Below are 20,926 nucleotides of genomic sequence, written 5' to 3'. Positions count from 1 at the left end.
AGCTACCAACAACTCTCACATGGTCTCTGAACTGGTCTTGCTTCTATGCTTGTCCTTTTTAATCTGCTCTCCGAACGGTAATTAATCTTTTAAAACAGTAGATCAGAAATAATGTCATTCCTGTTTAAAAGTCTTTAATAATTTCTCTTTGCACTCCAACATAAAATACAAATTGTTTACCATACTCTAGAAGGCCCTGCCCTCCCCTACTCTTCATCCTCACCTCTCGCCAACCCCCCAACTTTCATGAGGCTTCCGCCATACCAGCCTTCTTTCGTTTCCTTGTACACAGAGTGTTTTCCCAACCCAGGACCTTTGCTCCTACTAAGCCCTGCATGGCATACTCCTTTCCATCCCTTAGAAGTTTCAGTTTATATATCATCTCTGTCCATTTAAATCAGGTCTCCCTTTGGATTCCATCAGATTCCAAGGAGTCTGGCTCCTTCAAAGTGCTTACTGAAATCTTTAATTACTTACATAATTCAACGTTTACTTGGCTATTTACTGTCTCAAACATCATTATAAGCTCCACTAGTGTTTTGGACAGCACTTCTTCCCCGGCACATAGTAAAGGGTCTGGCATAGAGCAGACCCAAGTATTTATTGAAAAAATAAATGAAACAAAACTCCAGACTACTGATTTTATAATACTGGATCAGATATTCTGAACAGAAATACTCCAGTCCAAAAAAAAAGTTCATCTACAAATCAAGTCTACAGAGTATCCTTTCTTTCCCTGGGGGACGGGGGAAGACAAAAGGTCTAAAGCACTGGCTTGCGCTACAAAGATCTCCCTGTCAGCAACCGAGAATCACTGCAGTTAAGGGAACAGTATCGTACCCAGGAACCAGCACCTAGCATGGTACGTGGCCCATGGTAGATGCTTACCACATTTCTACTGAATAAAGCACTGACACAGAACAAAGAGTTCCAGCTTTAGACCCCCTTCACCCGGCCAGTAAATCATGTGCAAGAAAATGAACTTCCTAAATCTCAACATCTTTATTTATCAATTAAAATTAATGCTTATTTCATTACTGCAGAGGCCCAAGATAAACACGGAAGTGTTCTGAATCCTATAAAGCTCTATGCAAACACCATTTGGATTTTTTGTTTTGTTACCTGGAATGAGTGAACAAAGTTAAGGACTTGTAGAGAGAGTTTTCTACTGGAATGTAAGAGGTTCTGAAGGCTGGAAAACAGGGGTAAAAAGTTTAAAACAAATATGACAAGAACGAATATCTCACAAGAGTTTAATTTCAGCATCTTAAATGCATTTATATATGTAAATACATTCTGATTAATCACATAAAAATTTTCTTAAAATTTCAATGGTTCTCGTCAATGAAATCTCTGCCAGTTTTAATATTATTAAAACTGGGAGTTAATAGTGCCTAAAAAGACCATTTTGAAATAAAAAATCATGTATAAAACCAAAACTGAGAAGTTACTGTTAGAAAAAGCTTATACTATTAGCAAATATAAATGTTAAATGAAAGAGAACTTTTAAAATGAAAACTCAAGGAGGAATGACAATTATGATACAAACTTCAAATACCCAAATTAATTTTAAAATACATGCTGATAAAAAGTCTGACAGATTTACTATACATCAACCCACTGAAATCAAATATTTTTCAAATATGGAAACTGTAACAATTATGGTGGCAATCTTTAAAGCTGTATAGTATTCCTACTTTTTTTACTCATGTAGGTGACTTACAGAGAATTACTGAAATTATGTGTCAACTGAGTACTTTTAATCTTCTGATAAAGTATATTAAGCCAACTGAATGAATTGCTTATTATCCAACTCTGTTTTCTTAAATGAAGAAGTCAAGGAGACCTGTGGACATCAGCTCTCCCAGCAGCCCTGCCACGACAATCAGATTCAGGGACATTCCTCTCTGCTCAACAGTCACAAAACTTTTACAACACTGCCTCTTAGCAATGGCTCCCAATGGCTCAGAGTCGGCATGCGAGATAAAACTTCCATGTCACCTCTGATAAGTAATATCTGCTCATTTTAGAAAATGTGGAAACTGAAGAAAATTTAGAAATTCAGCTATAATTCCAACAAAAGAGATAATCGCTATTTACATGACATAACTTGAGTGTGTGTTTGCTCAGAGGGACAGAAGGGCACAAGGGAAATGTTCTACAAACACGTACACATTACAAACACTAGGCATAACCTCGTATAAGCACACTAATTTTATCACACTCTTACCAAATCTTGGTAACTAAGTTAACATAATTAAAATTAACCAAAATATGTGCCCCCAATGTTTGCATGTGTCAAATTTTTGAGATGCTGAAGTTTAATTCTGAAAAATATAGTAAACCCTTAAACTAGCAATCTTTATTCAATCAACGAATAAACACAAGGCAATTACTATGCTCATGTGTGAAATAAAAGAAAATAAGATGTGGCAACTGACAGCCTAAAGGTCTCACAGATGGAAAGATGACAATGAACATAAACCCTTACCTCTCTTTTCTGCAAAGGCCATGTGTAGCAATTTTTCTACAAACTTTCCGATTTAATTCAGAACTAAACAATGGAATTCCAAAGTACAGCTCGAGAGGAACCCAATCCGCTTCTGTTGTGGCAACTACAATACGATATATAGTTAATTAATCACGTATGTGTTTACATATATTATGACTGACCAGGGTTTCTTAACGGACGTCCAGAAATTTTCAGATTCCTCCCACCCCTGTGGTCCACCAATGGGCTTAGCAGGGGAGAGGATTCAGAGGGGGTCAGAGAATCTCTGCAACAGGAAAGAATCTTTATTGAGTATGTACATGCTTCTGGGGAGAAGGTACATAGCTTTCACCAGATGCTCAAAATGGCCTTTTACAAAAAAAAAAAGACACTGCAAGACATCGACAAGATGAAAGAATTTAACACAGGAAAATTGAAACTGAAGTCATTGTTCTCAGGTCATATTTTTGTAACACTTTCATTGTTATTCTAAATATATAAACATGTTTCCTAGTAAATACTTATTAAAAAGTCCGTTATAGATAATCAGAACAGACAAATGACATCCAAATGATTTAACAGAAGAGTTATTAAATCTCAGAGACTAGTCTAAAACTGCAAATAATTCTTAAAGCCTTACCAGAGTTTTGTTTTGCTGCCGAGTCTATAGCTGCTTCCTCAATGACCATTTCAAAAGACTCTGTACTCCCATTTACGTCTGAGCCAGAAGCCAAATCAGGTTCTCCTTGCAATGAGAGGACATACACAGTATTAGGATTCTCATAGTTGGCACAAGTCGTCCATCAGCCCTAACGGAAGAGAAGACTTCCAGCAACAAGAATGACAATGGAGAATGAAGGGTCTTCAGCCTAAAGCAACTGTTCCCAACTAGGGGGCAATCCTGTCCCCCAAGAGACCTCTGACAATGTTTGGAGACTGATGCAAAGGTCATGAATGGGGATAGGGATGCTACTGATATCTAGGGATGCTAAACATGTTATACTGCACGGGACAGGCCCCCACAACAAGGAATTATCCAGCTCAGAATGTAAATAGTGCCAAAGTGGTGAAACCCTGGCCCAAGGAAATGACTCAAAAGGCAGAACTCAAGTTCAGACTTTCACTTAGATCATTACTGAAGTTGCTTCCATCCCCATGGAAACATGCAGTCAGATTATGTCATTCCTCTTCAAAATTCTTGGACTCTTCCTATCTTCCAGCACATAAGATCCTCCAAGATCTCCTGACCTTACTTATTTCTCTACTCTCATTTTCTACTATTTTCCAACAAATTCTTTCTTTTGGCCAAGATGAGCTGCTCTATTGCCTGATTCTCTCTGCCTGAAAGGCTGCTACCCTCCAAATAAACAAACGTCTTTTATATACCCAAATCCTCACTTTTCAAAATTGAGTTCAAACTTTACCTTCTCTACGAAGCCTTCTCTGATAGCTCAGTTGGGCTGAGATACACCTTCTCTGTCCTATGGTAGCGCATTAAGCTGATGCCAAGCTCTATCACAGACTTTTAACACTACACAGCAAGCTGATTCACTGGCTTGTCTCCCTTGCTAGGGTTTTTTTTATTCCTTAGGTCTTAGTAATTTCAATCCTTTCAGCATCTAAGTGGGTACTCCATAAATGTTTGTGGGACAAAAGACAGAAAACATGTTTTGAAATGACTGCCTAACCCATACCCCCTGTTTGGAAAATGCCCTGTGATACGTGGCACCCAACTGTTAAAATTTACTCAGATCCTCTGGCCAAAGGTAAAGAACTAGGGCTGGATATTTAACTCAAAGGGAGCCAATCCAATGCACTGGATGGTGAGCAATCAATCATATTTACTCAGGATTTCACGCTAAGAGGCTCAGGGAATCAGCGTCAACCAACGACAAATGTCTGAACTGAAAGGTTTCCTAGAGTCATGGACCAGAGCTGGCACCTCGGCCACCAAAGCCGCCTACAAGCCAAAATTCTGCCAAAGCAGAAACAATCAGTAAGCAGGAGAAGGTGATGTGAAAATACATTGTTTAATTAAAAAGAGAAAGGAAAATCAGCTGTTGTCAACATGTAGGCCGTGCTGGAGACAGAAAGAAGAATGAGGCCAGGAAGGGTAATGAGCAAGAAAGGGACACAGACTAGCATGACAGTCACGGTGAATTTAAAAAGGAGAGAAGGGAAGACAGGATATGAGAGACATTTCTAAGGACTAATCCACAGAACGCGGAAACTAAATGGACAGCGTGGCACAAGAAGGAAGAGACAAAGATAAGATTCTAGGCCGGGGTTCCTGAGACAGTGGTACCTTCTACAGAGAAAGGTTCAACCGGAAAAACTTCGTTCTACTTCAGGAACATTTTGAGACAGAGACTGAGGTTCTGAAGCCATCACTCCACAAAGAACTTAACCGAAAGCCCACAGAAATGGAGATGGCAGTAAAGGGCTAATAACAACCCACAGCCATTCTGTACTCCAACCCCAGGCCAGCACCCATTTAGCTGGGCACCTAATATTTTCTCCATCCGAACAACTGATACTTGTCCAAATGATGTCACAGAATATTTTCTCACCCTAGTGAAAAATATCAAGTATTAAATAATTCAACATCCCCACAAAAGTCTCCCTGCTTCTTAAGTGTTAAGACTGCGATATACCCCATACAATGATCTTAATTCAAAGAACCCGACTGTTGGCTGACCTCGCTCATCAGAAGCGTCACTGAGTTTTCTGCTTGCAAGTTGGCTAGAAGCATTCAACATGGTGACATATCCACAAAAATGCTGCAAGTCCACTTTGTTCCTTAATATTTGCAATGCTTTATGAACACCCATATTGACACGAGTAAACTCTAAGGACAAAGATTGACATCACATTATTATAACACATTATTATAACACAACATCAAAAATGTAAACATACTTTTATTAAACAATTCTTAGAACTACTTTTATACTTTCATCTATCACAAAGAACTACCTGTGAATGTGAAAGGATGGTGTACCCGTATTATTTACAGCCTTCAGGAGGCATTTATTGTATCAAAACAAATTAACTGCTAAGCAAGCAAATAGGACCAGTCGGGGGCAAATTCTCTAGGCTTCTCTTTGTGGTTCTATTCTGCCTCAAATGCTTACTTGTTGGGCTTCTGCTAGGAAATGTATTAAATACACACCATATTTTTGAGAAATTTTTAAAAGTAAGATTATTCTTATTGAAACTAAAGCTAAAAATGCACTTCAAATTATATCCTTAGTAAATTATTTGAATTTTAGTGCAAGTCCTCATAAATAGGTGAACTTATAAACAGAAAAATGCATTATACTCAAAAACGAAGATTCCTTTCTTTCATAATTCACACAATAATCTCCCAAGGCAAGAGATCTATTAATCAGTTTTGGAGATTTTATAAATTTTAAGATCCTACTGTCCCTAGCCTGTATCTTTAGGTGAACAAATATTTTTCCCACAGAATCTATAAAGTGTCAAAAGATTAAATAGCAAAGTTTAATTGCAGAGAAGTACTTATTTCTGAAAAAGAGGCTGTTTTTTGGAAGAGAAAATTCATCTCCAAATTTCATGCACGTTTATTCACAACAGGCAAAAGAGAGAACTGAATTTCAAATGCAAGGCTTCTGCAGTCTAGCTATGTGAAGAGGAAAAAAGTATTTTAAAAACCTTCCTTTTTCCCTACTTTGGAGGGAGTCAGGGAGAGTGGTGACTATCATTTTGGAAAAACATTAAGTTCTTACATAAATCAACCTAAGTTAGATTACTTGAACCATTCACGGCTCTCTAAATATTCAAGCAATGTGGCTCTTCTTTGGGGCGCCTGGGTGGCTCAGTCATTAAGCGTCTGCCTTCGGCTCAGGTCATGATCCCAGGGTCCTGGGATCGAGCCCCACATTGGGCTCCCTGCTCAGCTGGGAGTCTGCTTCTCCCTCTCCCTCTCCCCCTACTTGTGTTCCCTCTTTCGCTGTGTCTCTCTCTGTTAAATAAATAAATAAATAGATAGATAGATAGATAGATAGATAGATAGATAGATAAATAAATAAATAAATAAATAAAGTGGCTCTTCTTTAAGAACCAGAAACGTAAGATTATAGAACAGCAGTTTTACATGAAGTGGGAAATACAAGTGCTATATGAATATACATCAGTTTTAATCAGGTAACTTTTTTTTTTTAAGATTTTATTTATTTATTCATGAGAGACAGAGAGAGAGAGAGAAGCAGGCTCCCAAGAAGCCAGATGCAGGACTCGATCCCAGGACCCTGGGTTCATGACCTGAGCCGAAGGCAGACACTTAACCATCTGAGCCACCCAGGCACCCCCATCTTTGCTAATACTCTTTAAAAGCAGCATGTTAAGACCCTAGAACTGAAAAATTTTAAGAATTCACTTCCTACTATGTTTTCTACCAAACTATTGACAAAGATTAATGATAAAGAGGTCAAACAGATATAATTCAAAAGTAAGATACCTCCTTGTAGTTCTGTTTCATCAAATGGAAATGGTATGTGGACAGTTTCTCCTATCCCATGCAAACCGTGTCCCTAAACATGAAGAAACACAGTTGAAAGGTATACAAGAAACCTGTATTTCCATGAACAAACAGATAATCAAACAATAAATGAGACTACGCCATGTGACGGTAGATCCTACATTAATATTCCATTAAAAAGTTCTCAACAGTTTTTTTTCTCTCCAGCAAGCGAAGACCATCTTAAGTGCATACTAACTTACAAGGCCACGTATCTCCAATGGAGCATACGGCTAATGAAAAACAAAGAGGCCTAAATTTAACAGGTACATGAGGTATGAGACAAACGAAGACTGAAATCAAGCACACTCGCGCAAGGGTTAGCTGTAGTTCTGAGAGAGGACGGTGGTAAAAGAATCCCATCATCAATCACCTGGTGCACCATGAACTCGGAATGCAAAACTCAAAAACCTGCAGTCCGTGACACATATTCAAAATTATATAATTATATAAGCCCCTCAATAAGGGTTAAATAAATTAATGGATGTATTCTCAAGGCAGCTGCAGAAAAAAAGAGAAAAAAGAGGAAGCTCCCTACGAACTGAAATAGAAAGGTCTCCACTTGCTAAGTGAAAAAAGCATGGGGATGGCACTGTGCGCTGGCTCGCGCATGCATAAGAAATTCTAGACGGCTAGAGTAGAAACTAATAAATGTATCTGATTTAGAGGAGAAATGAGGAGAATGGGGCAGATAGTGCTAGAAGTGCAGTGATACTTTGTGCATCTTTTAATAGTGTTTTATTTCTGAATCATGTGAAGGTTCTATCAATTCAAAAATTAAGAAAAATCTAACCACTCCACTCCCATGCTACACATAATAATTTAGTTTTAGCCATTGCATTCAATTAATGTTCATTTGAATTCTGTTAGTTTTAAAGTGTATTTTTGTATTTAAATCCCTAAATTTGTTTTGGTGTAAGAATAATAAGCATGAAGAACTTAATGTTCATGTGCATTTAGAGTTGTTCTAATAGAAAATTTAAGTTAACACTGGGGATCTCTACATTTTTCCCTTTCAAAAAAACCTATACATTACTGAAATTCAGAGTACTCTGATATAAAAGAAAAAAATCATTTCAGAGAATAATCGCACTCATTAAGATAGTTCATATAACAACTTGAACATATTTCTTCGGAAAGCTCCCTTCTACTTCATTGGTACAGTTATGATTTAAACCCTAATCAAGACTGTTATGATGAGAGCATGGCTTTAATCAAACTCTTAATTTTGTTATAAGTTCCAGCATGGTGAATTTCTTCCATACCACTTACTAAAGGAGGCATTCTTGTTGAGCAAAAACAAAACACTGTAACCAACACTGAAACTCCTCTGTCTGCTTCTCCTACCACTGCCAGGGCACAGCGAACATCTCAGGACACCTTCCTGTGTGCTAACGGCAGGACTCTACCCATTTCATGCAGATTATGCGATTCGGTCATAAAGTTCAACAACCTTATAAAGACAGGACCTGTTATTACTTCCAGTTTGCAGGCGAAGGAATTCAAGATAACTGAACTCACCCAAGACCCCTACTAAGTGGTAGAATCAAGATGTGGATTTAGGCAGACAGACTGGACTCAAGCCCACACCTAACCCATTCCGTTACGTCATCTCCCACCACGAACCCCTGCTCCATGTTCCTCCCTCCTGGCTAACGTGTAGGCTAACCATGGTTTCAAGTGCCTCCACGTGCTGATGCGGACACTCAAGTCAGTGTCTCCCATTCGACTCTTGTCTGGATTTCAAAATATTTGCAATTACCGATTAGATAGCTCCACCATCCAAATGTCCCACAGGCACCTTATACTCAACATGCACCAAACACAACACATCATCTGACCCCCATCGACTGGCTCTTCCTCCTCTATTCTCTCAAGTAGTGATATCACCATTCGTCCACCTTCACAAGCCAATACCCCAGGAATCATTCTCTTCCTCTTCTCATATCCTTCTCAGACATCTGATCAAGTCTACCAACTTTAATTTGTAATAACTCTTGAATCCATTTTTTCCTTTCAATTCTTATTACTACTTCCCTGATCTAGGCTGTCCTCACCTCTTGCCAGGACTCCTATACTAAATCCTAACTGGACCTCTTGCTTCAGGTTTCTTATTACCCTACTGGTTGGGGTAGCACACTTGGGTAGCGATCTTCCCAAAACACACTGACCACAGAAATCCCCCGCTCAGCACCCTCTACTGGCTGCTCTCAATCTACAGGGTACAGTCTAAGCCCTGTAGCACAACTGTCAAGGTACATTACACTCCAGGGCCTGCCTACAACAACCCTCATGAGAAACTACTCTGAGCCGGGCGCTGTTCTAGGTACTGAGCAAGTAGCAGTGGAGAAAAAGAAAAAAAAATCTCTGCCCAGAGATTTATTCCTGCTAACCCTTCCGCCTGGCCTGGCTCTCTTCTGTATCATCCTTCTATACTTAGCCTGAGTCTCACTGTCTCTGATGAGTGTCCCCCAAGCCTTTCTCCTTGCCTCAAGGCTGAACTGGGTACTATTCTCTAATGGTTGCACCATATATAATCCTATTCACTCTGCAAAAAACTGAAACTAACTGCTTACGCAACATTTCCCACCAGACTTAAATCCCTTAAACTCAGAGACTGTGTCTTATTTGTATATCCACATTAATTAGCACAGAATATGGCACATATGATTGTTAGTTGAATAAATTAATGAAATCTTTATGGAGAACCTACTAACGAAGCAGAATGCACGCTGCACACTTCACACAGTCTTATTTCATTCAATAATCCTAAGACGATAAACTGCTTATCTCATCATTAGCTGCTACTATTACTTTTTGTTGCTATACAGTAAATATTGCCATCTCCGTTTTACAGGTGGGAAACTAAGTATAAGAGAAGTATCTTCAAAATGTCACACAGCTCATTAGCACATGAAAAGAGGCTCACCATCATTAGGCATCAGGAAAATACATATCAAAACCACAGTGAGATACCGCTTCACATCCTAGGAGGGTTATGATAAAACAAGTCAGGTAATACCAAGCGCTGGTGGGAATGTAAAATGGTGTAGCCACTCTGGAAAACAGTCTGGAAGTTCCTTAAACAGTTGCACATAGAATTACCATATGATCCAGCATTTCCACCCCTAGCCACATACTGACAAGAAATGATAGCACGGCCACACAAAAACCTATAAATGACCATTTATATATTACAGTGGTTACTATTATTCATAATGGCCAAAAGGTGGAAACCCAAATGTCCATCAGCAATGGATGGAAATACAAAATGTGGTCTAATCACACAAGGGACTCTTATTTGGCCATAAAAAGGAATGCAGTACTGATTCATGATGGACTGATACACACTACAATGTGATGAGCCTCGAAAACACTCTACAAAGTGAAAGAGGTCAGTGACAAAAGACCACATATTATGTAACTCCATGTATGTGAAATGCCCAGAATCAGCATTCTAGAGAGAGCCAAGTAGATCAGCGTTGTTTAGGGCTGGGGAATAGGGGAGTGAGAACTAAGCGTTCAGTTCTTTTCTGAGGTGATGAAAATGTTCTAAAATGAGCACGGAGAGGGCTGTGGATACCTGCACCCACACTAAAAACCACAGAGTTGGTACGATGTAAATTGGTGGATTGTCTGCTATGTGAATTCTAGCTCAACAGAGCTCTTGTAAGTACAGCCACGTGGGCAGCAAAAGAGGAAGCTGGAATTCAAGGCTGGGTCTAACTCCAAAGTCCAGGTTGTTTCTGCGATTCCCGCACTGCCAGACAAAGGCCAGGACAAAAACCCACAGCTGATCCCTTGCATTTCAGCTTTACAAATTTTAAATTACTGACATCTGACTGCGACTCGGCAGAAAGCTAGACAAACTATAATCTTCAAAATCAAAATCCAAAATTGGTTGTTTCAAATAAAGCAATGGTACCTGAATCAAAACTGCCGAATGTGTCAAAGCGTCATTCAACATCGTGAGCACATTTGACGTAGGAACTACCCCAGGATCGTGACCCCAAGATGTTATGAGTAATCGATCATAACCCTAGGGGGAAAAAAATGAATAAAAGATGAATAAAATGGCGTTTAGAGATGTAAGAAAAAAAAAATTTAAGAAGGTCACTATCATGCCGCTTAACAATTTCTACCCTCCTCAAAAAGAAAGAAAGAAACACGGTTCACACAACGTACCTGAAATATATCTGGCAGTTTTCGAAGTCTTGTACCTTTGGACAGTAAAAGAGATGGCGGTCCTTGCCCAGTGATGTAGTAAATGTATAGTTTAAACCAGACAGAACTGACTTCTGGGATAGCTGGTCCAATATGCTGTGATCACAAAACGGGGAAGAGAAAGTTGTAATACTTAGCTAAAGCAGCCAAATCTCATAAGGGGCCAAGAATGGTCTTACAAACAGCTACTGCCTCACATAAATGTTCATTGCTATTATCCTTATGAAAATAAATTTCAAATGCTCCATTCAAACAGTTTCAATTTTATCCTAGAACTGAGAAAGCATGTCTTATGCAATTGGGAGAATGGACTCTGGAGTAGAACACCAAGGTTTGAATCTTGGCTTTGTCCCCTAAGCTATATCATCTTAAGAAGGTCATTTACCAAAAAATAAAAATTAAAAAAATTAAAAAAGAAGGTCATTTACCCTCTCTGTGCCTCACTTTGCTCTTCTGTAATGTGGCCATAAAATATCTACCTTGTAAAGACACAAGCTTACAAGCTTGTTCAAAAAGGTTTAAAACAGCACCTGTCATATATAATAAGCTCTATTTCAAAGTGCTAGTTACTGTCATTAATCACATGAGATTTTTCACAAAAGGGGCTATCGAACCTTCCATCCATCTTACCATTCATTCAGTTCATGGAATCCTACTATGCCTAGAAGTCATGTTACAGAATGGGAGGAAGTATGTATATGTGGTTGCGGGGGGAGCACACGAAGAATTATTTTTTAAAAAGTTGGTAAATGCCAACCTATAACCACACCTACTGAACAGAGAACAAATTTGGGGGTGTGGGAGCATAGCATTAAAATCAACCTTGTACAAGGATCCCTTCCTTTCTTCTACGCCATTAACCTCACACATCTAGGAGACCAGGCAGGATGTAACACTGAAGAACAGCAACATGATCCCCACTCTCTGAAAATGGTATAGGCCACAATGTCCTTGCTAAGTATACAAATACACAACCGAATTTATTTTTAAAAAGACGAGCAGTAATGTTCATAAGTCAATTCTGAGATACCTACAGTTCTAGTTTTCAAGCACAATCTTTCCTTTCCGGCTTATTTAGCGAACATAAACCCATTTCTAAGACATTTTATTTTTCCTAATTAAATTGACTTTATCCCTGAAGGCAATCCAGGCTTCCTTCCTAGAGCATCTAAAACATTCTCTTTAAAATACTGCAGTCCTTCGACTCAGGTCATGATCCCAGGGTCCTGGGATCGAGCCCCGCATCGGGCTCCCTGCTCAGCCAGGAGCCTGCTTCTCCCTCTCCCACTTCCCCTGCTTGTGTTCCCTCTCTAGCTGTCTCTCTCTCTGTGTCAAATAAATAAATAAAATCTTTAAAAAAATAAAAAAAACAAAATACAATACTGCAGTCATCAATGTGGCACCTGGGTAGCTCAGTAGATTTAGCGTCTGACTCTTGGTTTCAGCTCAAGTCATGATCTCAGGATCCTGAGACTGAGCCCTGCGTTAGGCTCCATGCTCAATGCAGAGTCTGCTGGAGAATCTCTCTCTCCTTCTACCCCTCTCCCCACTAATACTCACGTTCTCTCTCAAATAAAATCTTTAAGTAAAATAAAATACTGCATTCATCAAGAAAACTTCAATGTGCCATGAGTAAAACATACCAATGAGTTTACATGAGTAAAACATACCAATTCTATATCACAAGCTGAACAGCTTACAACAGCATAAAATACAAAACTACTTTCTGAGTTACTGATTTTAATATTTGGCATCCGCAAATTGAGAAATAACACCATCAACCTGGTAAACCTCTTCTTCAGGTCACCACAAGGAAGTGTGACCTGCAAGTCACACTTGCAATGCTCCAAGTGGCTCCTTACCTGAGGGGTGCAGCTGCTCACGGGCCGGATTTCATTGGTGAGAGGAGCCATGGACACGAGCAGTGTGTAATTTTTGTTTAGAACTCGGCTGCAAGTTGCAGGGTCCAAACCAAGAAGGCTCTCACAGCGCAACAGATCGAGAGGAAAACCTGAATTATGAGCAAGCATATAGGTAGGCTGGAAGACCGACAAGGTGGAACAGCAATGTCTAAGATAAAATACTGGTAACTGCCTTGGTGTTTAAATATTGTTTCAATAGGCAGAGTATCTCTATTAATAAAGTGCCAAATTCCCTCGGAAACCACGAAGACACTTGAAGATTAAAGCTAACCGTCTTTATTCCCTGACCTAGGAAGATAATGGTCTACTGGTGTTCCTTTTACATTAGAAATATGTGTTTGCTCTGCCTTACTTCCTCTCTATCCCCAGCCGCTCCTGGGCAGTGGCATATTATGAAGACTTACATGCCACAAAAAAGCTGTGTCCTGGCCTCCCCCGATTTCTGCAAAGAGCTTCATGGCCAAGTTCAGAATCTGGTATAGGAACGTTCCTCATTAACAATTATGCCCAAGTCTGCGGGTCCATAAAGCAGGAACTCCCTCAGCATGTACCAGATTTTCAGTGTTCCCGTTCTTAACCCTTTCCGAAAATACCAGTCCTATTTGTTCTCTAAAAAAGATAGGTAAGGCTGAAACATCAGGAGACCAAGTTAGCCCATCTCCCCCTCAAGCAAGAATGAATCAAAAAAAACATATGGTCTGCTGGAAGGGCCCAGAAGCACTGACCACAACTAGCCCCAGGACTTTGGTCTTTAATACCATATTCTAGTAAAAGAAACCAGGGTCCTAGGAGAAAAGGCTGATTCCAAGACTGAGGCAGAAGTACGAGAGAAGACTGTTTTGCCTGAAAGTAAAGAACTGCTCCAAAAGTAAGGATTTTTTTAAAAGATGGAGGCATGGCACAAGGAAACTGGAGACAGCTTGAAGGGAATCCTACTGGCAAAATCGGACACAAGTATAGCACACAAATAATAAAGGGAGAGCAGTGATTAATTATAAGCCACTGAAAAAAACAGGAATTCATCAATTTATACTGAAAATATAAAACAATGCCTAGTCCCAACTGTTACTGGAAGAACTGGAGTTGGAAAAAATGATCAATTTACAACCATCACAGTAAAGAATGGTTCAGGCAGGACCACCACTGGATGGTCCATCTGGGGGGAGAGATTGATGAGGAATAGGATACGTGCATGGTCTGGAAGTATCTGCCCACAGATTACTTAGTCACTGTGGGTGGGGAGAATATTTAACTATATAGTAGAAAAATCAAAAACACATTACCTGGGTGATCAAAACTAACAATGGGGGACAGACGGAAATCACATGCCTCCGAATGTCATACCCTTAGAAAAACATGACATTACTTAAGTAATACTCTGGACTCACAACAAAACATCACACATACCCAATGTGAGAAACTTTCTGGTAAAACCAACAAAAAGGGACTATATTCTTAAAAAATAAGAATGTCATAAGGGACAAAAAAAGGTTACAGATTTGTTCCAGAATAAAGGAGATAAAGGAGACATGACAATTTAATGTAGTATCAGATCTTAAACTAGATCCTGCACTTGAGGGGGAAAAAATGCTATTAAGGACATTACTAGATCAACTAATAAACTGGAATACGAATGGCAGGCTACTTTTTCAATATTAAATCTTCTATTTTTTTAAGATTTTATTTATTCATTTGAGACAAACTGATGTCAGGGAATAGCTCTATTCTTAAGAAATGTACCCTGAACAGTTTTGTGGAGAAAGACCATGATACGCAACTTACTCCCAAATTCTGAGTTAAAAGTAATTATGCTATTCTTGAATTCCTAAAATTTTTTTGTAAATTTAAAATATTTCCAAATAGGGCGCCTGGGTGGCTCAGTTGGTTAAGTGACTGCCTTCGGCTCAGGTCATGATCCTGGAGTCCCGGGATCGAGTCCCACATCGGGCTCCTTGCTCGGCGGGGAGTCTGCTTCTCCCTCTGCCCTTCGCCCCTCTCATGCTCTCTCTAATAAATAAATAAATAAATCTTAAAATATTTCCAAATAAAATGTTGATAATGGAGGAGAGAGTCATACAGACGTCAGGAAGAGCATCTGTTACATACAGCCGACAAACAAGGTGGGGGCAGGAGAATGAGAAGCGGCTGTAAGACAGGTCTGGCTGGAGCCAGATGTGAGGTTCATTCTGAAGTAAAATGAGACTTGAGCAGGTGGCTTAGGAAAAGGAGAGAAGGGGAAAAACTCTATAAAGACTAGAGAAAGGGTGCCTGGGTGGCTCAGTCGGTTAAGCGTCTACCTTCAGCTCAGGTCATGATCCCACGGTCCTGGGACTGAACCCCGTGTCAGGCTCCCTGCTCTGCAGGGAGTCTGCTTCTCCCTCTGCCCCTCCCCCTGCTCGTGCACAATCTCTCTCTCAAATAAATAAATAAAATCTTAAAAAAAAAAAACGAGAAATTTATGCTTGATTACATACAACAAATCAAGAACAAATTTAATAAAACTGAGAAATCACAACCATGAGTGAAAAAATGTCAGATAAAAAAATCTTAGTGAGAAATGAAAGATCTAACTGGTACCAAAAACAGTCAACTATCAAACCAACCTCAAAAGTTAGAATAATACTTAACTACTTTCATATAGATACGGCTGAGGTTTTTCGTTCAACTTTAACTTTTTGGTACCTAGACTATTCATGGTGAAAAACAAAGTTTAGTCCAGACTACTAAGCAATAGATTGTTTATGAACGAATCAATAAAAAGTTTAATGTTCAAGAGAAGATAATAAAAGGGATAGAGCAAAAAAAAAAAAATTTTTTTTTTTCAAGAAACATAGATTTAAGTCCCATCTCTTCCACTGACTAATCATATAGGCCATTATGACTAAATAGGCAGGAGACTTGACCAATACAAACTTCGATTTCTTTATGTATAAAATGAGTTACACTTGCCTGGTCACTAGCACTAACATTCTTGGACGCCACAATGGGCAGGAAAGAATGGTGTATTTCAAGATGTCTCTAACAGGATTTCAAATATTCTAACCCATTATCTCCCTAAATCACTAAAAAGTCCCAGTAATTTCAGGATTTTTACATACAAAGACATCTTCAAGATTGTGTTGCTCGTAAGGTCACATGATCTACTTGGTAGCCAACAAATGGTTACTATTAACGAATGCTTATGAATAAGTGGTTTGGCCTCTTGGCACTTAATGACTTAACATTCTCAGTTATAACTACTTATGAATAATCTCAGAAGGAGCCCCAGCATGGAATCAGTCCTAATTCTGCTAAAGTAGAACTCTGACCCTGACATGCTAGGGCTGAAGAAGCCAGTCACGAGGAACTGAGTGTGTCCAGCTTCACTCAGCTCAACTACCCAGTTGACCTCACCTTTGCGACCACTTTTGTGAAGTGACAACTGATTCCATCCTTAAATGTTTAAATTGGGCTGAAAAGAAAGCCAGATGCTGGTGAAAGAATTAGAATGAAAATGGATATGACTCAGAAACCAATGGTTCTTGGCCAGAAAAACAACTTTTAAGTAAATGAAAGAATGAGTGAAATTCAATGTTCTCGTGGTGCTAAGAATTCACGGAGTTGCAAGATGCAGCTCTTGTGAATGAGCGAGGACTGGAGCCAAATGCTCTTCCCTGGTGCCCAAACCATGTCATCTTTTTAAAAACATGCATTCCTGAGTGGCACTGCCCTACTCAGGACCTACCGTCCGTTGAGCTAGAGTTTGGGAACCCCCCCAATCTATCCCACACCCAAGAGTGCACACCAGGGCAAGAGCCACATTAGGGTTCATCAGAGATTAAAACTGCCACTGTCTTCTTTCTTTTACTCTCTAAAAAGTTTCTCTGTTCTCTCTTTTTTTTTTTTTAAAGTAAAATACTTCAGTAAATATTACAACAGCATTTCAATCAGAAGCTCCTGCTTATTCTTTTTATACAATGTAATGTTTCATTCAGGAAGTGTTATGCTTCCTAAATCAACTAAATTTTGGCTTTGTTCACCCCTCAAACTGAGGCCTGTTCTAAATGCCATCCAGCCACTTAAACAAGTTAACACTCCAACGATTTTTGTAGTTACTTAGCAGATTAAGATACTACAAATGTCAATGACACCTAAGAAAGGAGAAAAAGTAAAACAAGAAAGAGTTGACAATCGGGTGCCTGGGTGGCTCAGTCGTTAAGCGTCTGCCTTTGGCTCAGGTCATGATCTCAGGGTCCTGGGATCCAGCCCTGCATCGGGCTCCCTGCTCAGTGGGAAGCCTGCTTCTCCCCTCTCCCACTCCCCCTGCTTGTGTTCCCTCTCTCGTGTTCTCTCTCTGTCAAATAAATAAATAAAATCTTAAAAAAAAAAAAAGAGTTGACGAGCAAAGAAAGTCACAAAACAAGCCTCTAGTTGCAAATTCAACATACCATCTACACAAAATGCATTAAGCGATGATTAAATAAGCGAGCATGACCTGTTTAATTTCTTAGAAAGAAGTTCCATAGAGTCATGTTTTTAAAATCAAGTACATTTATCATACCATAATTGGGTTGGTCTGGCTGTGCAGTCTGCGCAACTAGATCTTTATTATGACGCAGAAACAATATTGTGTTTCTCAGAGTAAGTGCATGATCAAAATATCTCTGTGCTTCTCCTTCACCAGTGCTCTGAACCTAAACCAAGAGAAAATAAATTTTGCAATACCAGTCTCAAACCATTCATCCTAATATATAATAGCCATATAGTACAGACATTAAGACATTATTAAGAATCAGTACACCAAAAATTTGCCCAGGCAATACTGAAACAAATCTTAACCTAAATCTCGGCTGAGTTTCCATTTGAATACATCTTTGAAGATGACAGAAATTATCCCAGTAAGTAAAACTAACAATTTTAAGCAACCAAATAATGCTAAATTATACCATTATATATAAATTATACCTCCCACATACGATTCAAATAGGGTGCTTAAAAAAAAAAGCTAAAATCTATATTCTGCTTCATCCAGAAAAGTACTCCAATCCATGGCCACCAATTATGCTTCTAATTCTCATCACCATGTCCACAGTTCTGTATCACTGGCTGCAAGGGACAATGGAGTATGTGATTCAACATAGCTGTTTCAACACTACTGAATATACAGCTTAAATTCATTTAAAAAGGGTTCACCAAGTCCCTATTAAGTGCTAGGTATGACCTGTATGGGATGCAGGGACAGAATCGTGGACAAAACCCCTGTGCTCTTCTGACACTGAGTCAGGTACTTCTTTAATATGTAAAAATACATACATCCCAGAAACAACACAGGAAATGGAAAGAAAGGTCTATAGGGGAAAATGACTAAATTAGATTGGCATTAAAAAAATAACATCAACTGGGTACCTGGGTGGCTCAGTCAGTTAAGTGTTGGCCTTCGGCTCAGGTCATGATCTTAGGGTCCCTGCTCAGGGGGGAGCCTGCTTCTCCCTCTCCCTCTGTCCCACCCCCTCTTCATGCTCTCTCTCTCCCTCTCTTGCTCACTCTATCTCAAATAAAATCTTAAAAAATATATAAGATCAATTAAGCTTAATCAAGACAAGGCTTCTTAAAAAATAGCTAAGGAACTATTTTTAACAACTAAACTTCAGACTAAAAGGCTTTCCCAAGAATGGCTATGTGACACAACAGGATATAGATATATAAAGAATAAAGTGATCTTCTAATTTGCTATACATGATAAAAGACTAGTTGAGGTGAGAAAAATAAAAATCAGGAAAACAGAACTTAAAATGTGCTAGAAAATAAAAAATTTATTGGCAAAAGATGATACACAATATATGAGAAATGGAATTAACAAGATATTAAAAGCATTGAGGGAATAATGGATATATAAAGGTAAAAATGAAAGAGACCAATTAATAGCAAGGATTATCTCAACTATAATTCTGCATTATTAAACTAAAAATCCTATGGAGAAGAGTGAACAAATGTTATGGTTTTTTTTTTTAACATAAAGAAGTTAATGAAATCATCAAAAATCCTCAAAGTAGCACATTTAATATAGAGAGTTCATCACTAAAGCACAAAGGTACAAAATTATTAGTCAAGGAAGAGATTCAGCACACAAACTATTAGCACAAACAGCAGACAACAACAACAAAAAAACCCCACAAAAAAACAAAAACAAAAAAACCCAGGAAAAACCATGAAGGACAATCAAGTTTTAGAGCTAAGGACAACTAGGGCTATTTTCATTCGGGAGGGAGGGGGAGGGAAGAGATGCCTAAGAGCAAATATAGCTGAAGTCTTCAAGATGCTAAAGGGGATAGTGAGAGTAGACAGAAATATGGTATCCAGGGACACTGCTCCAGATTTAAGACAAGGGGAATAAAAACTTCAAATAAAACTGCAGAAGAGGAGATCTTAGAGAGTCATACCAAAAAAAAAAAAAAAAAATCAAAAGCTATTTTAGAAGAATGTAATTTAAAAACTTACATAGACTATTTCTATACCCCATTTCTTTTTTTCTTTTTTTTTTTTAAGATTTTATTTATTTGACACAGAGAGAGAGCTATCGAGAGAGAGAGAGCACAAGCAGGGGGGCAGCAGGCAGAGGCAGAGGGATGCGGGGCTCAATCCCAGCCGAAGACAGATGCTTAACCGAATGAGCCACCCAGGCACTCCACCATACCCCATTTCATTAAACCAAATTATGCTAAGTGATGATAAGGTCCATAAACCACTTTGTAAATTACAAAATCTGTTCATCCACTCAGTATTTTTAAGTATAAATGACCACTGCAGTTTTAAGGTGAGGAATGAGGTAGGAATAAGCAAGAATACATCAAAAGTCAACACAATCAAGCAAGGAACAGTACCAAATGCCCCAACATCCCATAATTGAGCAACCAGATTTACCTTCTCTAGTTCTATAAGAAAGCTGTCCAGAGACTCATCTGAGAGTTTGCCAACTTCAAACATTGTGACCGCATGGCTTTTCAAGTTCTGGCATAAAGAAACAAAAACAAAAAAACTAAAATGGATCTTAAAACCTTATACAAGTCTATTATAAATAAGTTCTAATTTTCTCTTTCTATAAGAAACGTAACATCTTATATTTCTATTATGCTTTCCAATATAATCAAAGTTAAAGATGAGTGAGGTGTGAGGCTAACCCTCACTAAAAAGTTACTATACTCCTCTAAGGAACACAAAACGAAGACAGTTGCATTTTGTGTTTTCAGGAATAAATCCAGTACTTAAAAAAAGGATCTCAAAGCATGAACTGTTTTACATCTAATCTTTAAACACTGTCATATTTAAGCAAGAATTTGACTTACTGGTGAAAGATTTCCCATCATTAAAAAGGCAGTAAGAGTTGAGTCAAATAGAAAAGCAATACGCTTTGTATATCCTGTAGATAAACTCAAACTGCTTACACTGGCTGTGTCAGCTGGGAAAAAAAAAATCGTAATTTAAAATCGAGTAAATGAAAATTATTCTTCACTCACCATTTGGAATGAGAAAGACTTGCATTTCAACTTGATCTAATAACTGAGAAGTACTTAACTAAATATAAGCAATTTTATAGTCCTAAGGGGCCCCAGTCCTACCTATCTCCACCAGAGAAAGTTAAAAAAAAACTTTTTTTTAAGTACTCATTTTTGTGGTAAATTTCTTAAAAGCCAATAATAAACCAAGACTTGGTAACTATCAGAACCCTAAGACTAGCTAGCCTCTTCAGACAAGTCACCTGGCTTGGGTCAG

General features: G+C 38.7%; 1 protein-coding gene across 3 annotated transcripts in view; it reads right to left on the bottom strand.

Annotated features, from left to right (window-relative positions):
* The window catches only part of FAM91A1 (family with sequence similarity 91 member A1), a 43,321-nt gene that overhangs the window by 3,804 nt on the left and 18,591 nt on the right, over positions 1-20,926 (bottom strand). For all 3 annotated transcript variants that reach the window (XM_035011878.1, XM_035011879.1, XM_035011877.1), the window contains 11 exons: positions 20,500-20,612; positions 20,078-20,164; positions 17,718-17,850; positions 13,118-13,266; positions 11,217-11,351; positions 10,957-11,070; positions 6,972-7,044; positions 5,190-5,339; positions 3,132-3,236; positions 2,492-2,615; positions 1,123-1,192 (listed from right to left, as the gene is read on the bottom strand). In XM_035011878.1, the coding sequence (XP_034867769.1) occupies positions 1,123-1,192; positions 2,492-2,615; positions 3,132-3,236; positions 5,190-5,339; positions 6,972-7,044; positions 10,957-11,070; positions 11,217-11,351; positions 13,118-13,266; positions 17,718-17,850; positions 20,078-20,164; positions 20,500-20,612 (1,253 nt within the window). The remainder of the gene's footprint in view (positions 1-1,122; positions 1,193-2,491; positions 2,616-3,131; positions 3,237-5,189; positions 5,340-6,971; positions 7,045-10,956; positions 11,071-11,216; positions 11,352-13,117; positions 13,267-17,717; positions 17,851-20,077; positions 20,165-20,499; positions 20,613-20,926) is intronic.

The sequence above is a fragment of the Mirounga leonina genome, unplaced genomic scaffold (genome assembly GCF_011800145.1).
Source record: "Mirounga leonina isolate KUSES-001 unplaced genomic scaffold, KU_Mleo_1.0 Mir_165, whole genome shotgun sequence".
NCBI lineage: Eukaryota > Metazoa > Chordata > Mammalia > Carnivora > Phocidae > Mirounga > Mirounga leonina.
Note: the sequence above shows the minus strand (reverse complement) of the source record. Positions and strands in the feature narration are given on the sequence as shown.